The following is a 6,000-nucleotide window of genomic DNA, read 5'->3' as shown; positions in this document are numbered from 1 at the left end:
AAAACAAAAGTTGGATACAAAATGGCCGAATTCAAAATGGCCGCCATGGTCACCACCCATCTTGAAAAGTTTCCCCCCTCACATATACTAATGTGCCACAAACAGGAAGTTAATATCACCAACCATTCCCATTTTATTAAGGTGTATCCATATAAATGGCCCACCCTGTACATTGGTTAAGCTTGATTTCTTAAGAGAAAGCCCCCATACAGCTTTTCCTGGTTGTGTTATTGCTGTGTTTACATGCTGAAGGACATGCTGAGGGGGCGGGTAACATCAATGCCTGAGCCCTCCCTCATGAATATTTGTGGGCGTGAACAATCCGACCTTCCCCGCCCCCTGCTCTGCACAGCCTAACTTTGCATAAAAATGCTAAGCATCTCTGGGAACTCCTTCAAGACTGTTGGAAGACCATTTCAGGTGACTACCTCTTGAAGCTCATCAAGAGAATGCCGAGAGGGTGCAAAGCAGTAATCAAAGAAAAAGATGGCTACTTTGAAGAACCTAGAATATGACATATTTACAGTTGTTTCACACGTTTGTTATGTATATAATTCCACATGTGTTAATTCATAGTTTTGATGCCTTCAGTGTGAATCTACAATTTTCATAGTCATGAAAAAATAAAAAAAACTCTTTGAATGAGAAGGTGTGTCCAAACTTTTGGTCTGTACTGTATGTGACACCTATATGTATCTAAGCTCTATGACACCTATATGTATCTAAGCTCTTTGACACCTATATGTATCTAAGCTCTATGACACCTATATGTATCTAAGCTCTATGACACCTATATGTATCTAAGCTCTATGACACCTATATGTATCTAAGCTCTATGACACCTATATGTATCTAAGCTCTATGACACCTATATGTATCTAAGCTCTATGACACCTACATGTATCTAAGCTCTATAACACCTACATGTATCTAAGCTCTATGACACCTACATGTATCTAAGCTCTATGACACCTACATGTATCTAAGCCACATAGCAGCAATATGTATCTAAGCTCTATGGCAGCTCTATGTATCTAAGCTTTATGACACCTATATGTATCTAAGCTTTATGACACCTATATGTATCTAAGCTATATGACACCTGTAACGGACCGTTTCAGCAGACAAAGGGTTAATATCCGTTTAGGCGATATGGCCCTTTCTGAGAGACAGGCACAGCTACTGCAGAACACCAAACTCCCGAACTGGATACAAAATAGCACTCCAAACTGGAACCTCGCGAATAGCTGCCAGCAGACGAACAGGAAAAGCATACAGTCAGCTTACACTCCTGGCAATCAGTCTCCAACAGCATACAGAGAATCCCCCCAATGACGAGACAAGGCTCCGTGTTCAGGGTCAAGCAGTGGTCTGACGTGCTGGCACACCAGCCTGGTTTTTATTACAGTTCCTGCAAATACAGGACAGATACAACACATCCCCACAATGCATCATGGTTTCCTCCTCTCTGTCCCGGAGACAACCGAGGGCAATCCAATTATCTCTCAGGACAAAGGGAAGTCGCCAATACACATGTGGAGACAACAGGACAGACATCACCATTTAAACACACAATGGGACAATAGAAACACACCCACACAAAATCCTCCCCTCTGCCGGTGATGATTATTGAACACAATGGCGAATATAATTATCAAAGGCAGAGAAATACAGTTTTATAAAACATATCACAGGAACCCCAAAACATGCAATAACCCCATAACCAATATATCCTCGGAACCGGGGGATCTGGGTGAACCACATATACAAAATTCACCCACATCCGTTCAGTAGTTTGGAAAATACAGTTTTATGCCAGTTACACTGAAAATATACAAGTTATACAGAAAATAGTCACTAATAAATGTGTCCCCTGTTTGGTAGTTTCAAACTACTGAATGATGTCTCTGTGCACCAAATACAGGCAAGATAGCACCGTGTTGAAAAGTCAGAACAGTGCCTGTGAGTTAAAATGGCCGCTATCTATTGTTCTCACCATGTGCTCCATCCAAGCAAGTAAGGCAAATGATGCAATCCAGGGACAGAGGGCTCAGTCCCAAGTGCCTTAAGACCCAATAACTTAAGGGACCATAATCCCAGGGCAGGAGGCTGGCAAACAGCCCCCTCCAAAACACTGTGGCGAGGTTGGTTTCACCACAACACCTATATGTATCTAAGCTATATGAGGACTATATGTATCTAAGCTATATGAGGACTATATGTATCTAAGCTCTGTGACAGATATATGTATCTAAGCTATATGACACCTATATGTATCTAAGCTCTATGACACCTATATGTATCTAAGCTCTATGACACCTATATGTATCTAAGCTATATGACACCTATATGTATCTAAGCTATATGACACCTATATATATCAAAGTTATATGACACCTATATGTATCTAAGCTATATGACAGCTATATGTATCTAAGCTCTGTGACACCTATATGTATCTAAGCTATATGACACCTATATGTATCTAAGCTCTATGACACCTATATGTATCTAAGCTATATCAGAGCAATATCTATATTATGGACATTGATTTCCTCTGTGATGTTCCTGGGGGTAGTTTTGAGCTACCAGCTGGGGCTAGTAAAGATCGCCAGACGCAGGGCAACGGGCACACTGGTGGACCGGAGGGAGGGAGCTTTGGAATCAATGGAATCTTTCTTCACGGCTGCCGGCACTGATAAGGATCGCGCATGAGCGATCCCGCACAGGAGCCGCGGCAGCCAGATACAGAGAGACAGGGGGCGGGCACCAAAGGCTCTGACATTTCGTTTACAGAGTCGGGCCCCTTCCTCAAGCAGGGAGAAGCCTGTAAACGAGACGTCACCGCCGGAGCCTTGTGAGTGACGTCAGGGGTCACGTGACCCGCATCGGGCGTGTGGAAACACAGCAGAATAAATAATGAATGTACATTAGAAATGTGTCTTTAATAATGTTTTAAGCCACCTTAACATATATTGATTTAACTCGGATAACCCCTTTAATTAACAGATTGAGGAAGATCCAGACCGATACGAGAGTAGATATATAACTAAATAATACAAATATAAAAGAGTAATAAATACAGATGCAGCTGAGCTAAACTTGATGGTTAACACATTAAGTAAATAATAGGAAGAAAAAGGTAACTAACTTTTCAATGGATTTCAATGGCTTTTGTCACGAGAAAACCAAGATAAGACTGTGCCATGTGTTATCAGAGTCAAGTTTAACCCGGCTACAACTGAACATTGATACACAGCTCAAAATTTCCCTGTACAATGTCTTCTTATGACCCTTATATTGGACTTTTTGTTGAGTTCTGGTCTCAGTAGGATAATGTAACATTTGGGAATAAAGATACAGCCCAGAAGTCCAGCACTGGAACATGAGATGGCAAAAACTTCCACAGCCACCATGTCCTTCCCCTTGGTGCTGAGGTAGGCCGGGATGAAGGAGATCCACACACTGCAGAACACCAGCATGCTGAAGGTGATGTACTGAGCCTCATTGAAGGTGTCTGGAAGTCTTCTGGCCAAGAAAGCTACAATAAAGCTCATCATTGCCAGAAATCCAATGTAGCCGATGGACAAGTAGAAAGCAATGGCAGATCCCTCAATACATTGTAAGATTATCTTTCCAACCTCTAGTCCAGTGTTATAATCTGGGAATGGTGGAGAATAAAACAACCAGAGGACACAGATCAAAACTTCTCCAGATGAACCTATAACAAGTAAGGATGTGGAGAGGTGTCTCTTCATCCACTGCCTCAGTGTCCTGCCTGGTTTAATCGCCTGAAAAGCCAAGACTACAGTGACTGTTTTAGCTAAGACTGAAGAAACTGCAAGGCTAAAAATGATTCCAAAAGTCACTTGTCGGAGGAGACATGATATATCTGAGGGATGTCCAATGAATAAGAGAGGACATAAAAATGAGAAGATGAGTGAGAGGAGAAGTATGAAACTGAGATTCTTGTTATTGGCTTTCACAATTGGAGAATCTTTATTTTTAATAAATATCCCCAACACAACTATAGTCACAAGGCAAAATGTAAGATTTATAATAATTAGAGATGACCCCAGTGTGTCTCCATAAGACAGGAATTCAATCGGTCTCGGAACGCAGGAATCTCTTCTTCCATTTGACCAGTGATCGTTAGGACACACTAAGCATGTTTCCATATCTGCAATCAAGAAATGATTATATTTTACCATTGTAAATTTGGCTACATCCTGCGCCACTGCCTTCTCAAACAGCTGATCGGCAGAATTCCTGGTGTCGGACCCCCACCGATCAGATGCTGATGATCTCTGCAAAGGATACATGACCAGTAATAAAAAGCTACAGAACCCCTTTATTGACCCACATTTTGTATCTGTTGAGGATGTAGCCAGTTTTTCTCATTTTGCCTCTTTGCATTGGGGCTCCAGATTCTTGGAACCTTTTCCCTTATAAAGCTTCATGAGGTTTTGTTTTTTATTAGGATTAGATGAACTTTCCCATGGTGCTGAGCTGGATCAAATATCCTTTCATTACATGTATTTTTATTTATCTCAAAAGGAAATTTTAATTGTGATACTTATTTTATGACTATAATGAAATATACAAGTGTTCTTATAGTATGTAATCGGTTGTTGGGATATTTGGAGAGGACATCTGGACACTGCACTGCGGCCCTTCAATAGCTATACATAATTTTTACCAAACCTAATTATATGGTAATTCCCCTGTTACACGGGCGGCTCAAGCTCACTGCTGCTGCTTTACATCCTAATCTTCACCAACCAATGACTAGCAACCAGTAGATATTTAAGGCATCTTCCCTGGTAGTGTTGCCTACCTCTGCCCGTTTCTTGATTGTTTCTCTGTTGCCTAACCTGACCTGTGCAGGATTTTTTATATTGATCCAGAGCCGCTTGCCGTGACCTTGGTTATGGTTCTCAAATTTGCATGTATACCTCCTGTCCTGGCCTTGGCCTGTCACTGACTATGAGTTTGATTGATCTCTCTGTGCCCTGCACCAGTGGGACTATTCCAGAAGGTAGCGGCCTGGTGGTTCCCTGCTGTTTGGGGATAAGTGTGAATACCTGCGGACTGGCTGGATAACACCCTTAGATCTAGCCCAAAGTTAAACCGGTTGGTTGGTACAGTGTTTCCACACCAACTGCCATAACATTCCCTTGATTACAATTTCTTTCTATTTCATGGCCAGTTTTTATACTGACATGTTATGGTGTTAGAACAACTGGCCCATTTATTCACATTTATCTTAGGATACATATACATTTATCAGCAGTTGCTTCATGTGATGGACCATGTGATGAGCGCAGTGTCGTCATCTAAGGTCCTATTCCTCAAAGAAGAAGACAGAAGAGATGCCGGCTGCGCAAACAAGTGGATTAAGGTGAGGTAAATTTTATTTATTTTTTTAACCCCTCCAGCCCTATTGTACTATGCATTCTGTATTCAGAATGCTATTATTTTCCCTTATGACCATGTTATAAGAGGAAATAACACAATCTACACAACCTTGAACCCAAACTTGAACTTCTGTGAAGAAGTTTGGGTGTGGGTACCACATTCAGTTTTTTATCACGCGCGTGCAAAACGCATTGCACTCGCGCGATAAAAACTAAACAACGGAACGCAATCGCAGTCAAAACTGACTGCAATTGGGTACCTACTTGCGCGGGTTTGCCGCAACGCATCTGGACCTTATATGGACACGCTCGTGTGAAAGAGGCCTTAGTGTTACTTCTAACCAAACCGGTTCATTGGTACAGTTGTCCCGAACTATTCGCCGGCGAACATAGCTTGTTCGCGTTCGCCACGGCGGGCGAACATATGCGATGTTCGGTCCGCCCCTATACATCATCATTGAGCAAAATTTGACCCTGTACCTCACAGTCAGCAGACACATTCCAGCCAATCAGCAGCAGACCCTCCCTCCCAGACCCTTCCACCTTCTATCAAAAAGCAAGGACAGCATCCATCTTAGATTCA

General features: G+C 42.1%; 1 protein-coding gene across 1 annotated transcript in view; it reads right to left on the bottom strand.

The window, feature by feature from the left end:
• Positions 1–3,260: 3,260 nt before the first annotated feature.
• Positions 3,261–6,000, bottom strand: part of LOC122935159 (vomeronasal type-2 receptor 26-like) — a 51,520-nt gene continuing 48,780 nt past the window's right edge. Inside the window, exon 5 of the mRNA XM_044290924.1 lies at positions 3,261–4,180. Within this exon, the coding sequence (XP_044146859.1) occupies positions 3,261–4,180 (920 nt within the window). The remainder of the gene's footprint in view (positions 4,181–6,000) is intronic.

The sequence above is a fragment of the Bufo gargarizans genome, chromosome 4 (genome assembly GCF_014858855.1).
Source record: "Bufo gargarizans isolate SCDJY-AF-19 chromosome 4, ASM1485885v1, whole genome shotgun sequence".
NCBI lineage: Eukaryota > Metazoa > Chordata > Amphibia > Anura > Bufonidae > Bufo > Bufo gargarizans.
This window is presented reverse-complemented; position numbering and strand designations above follow the sequence as displayed.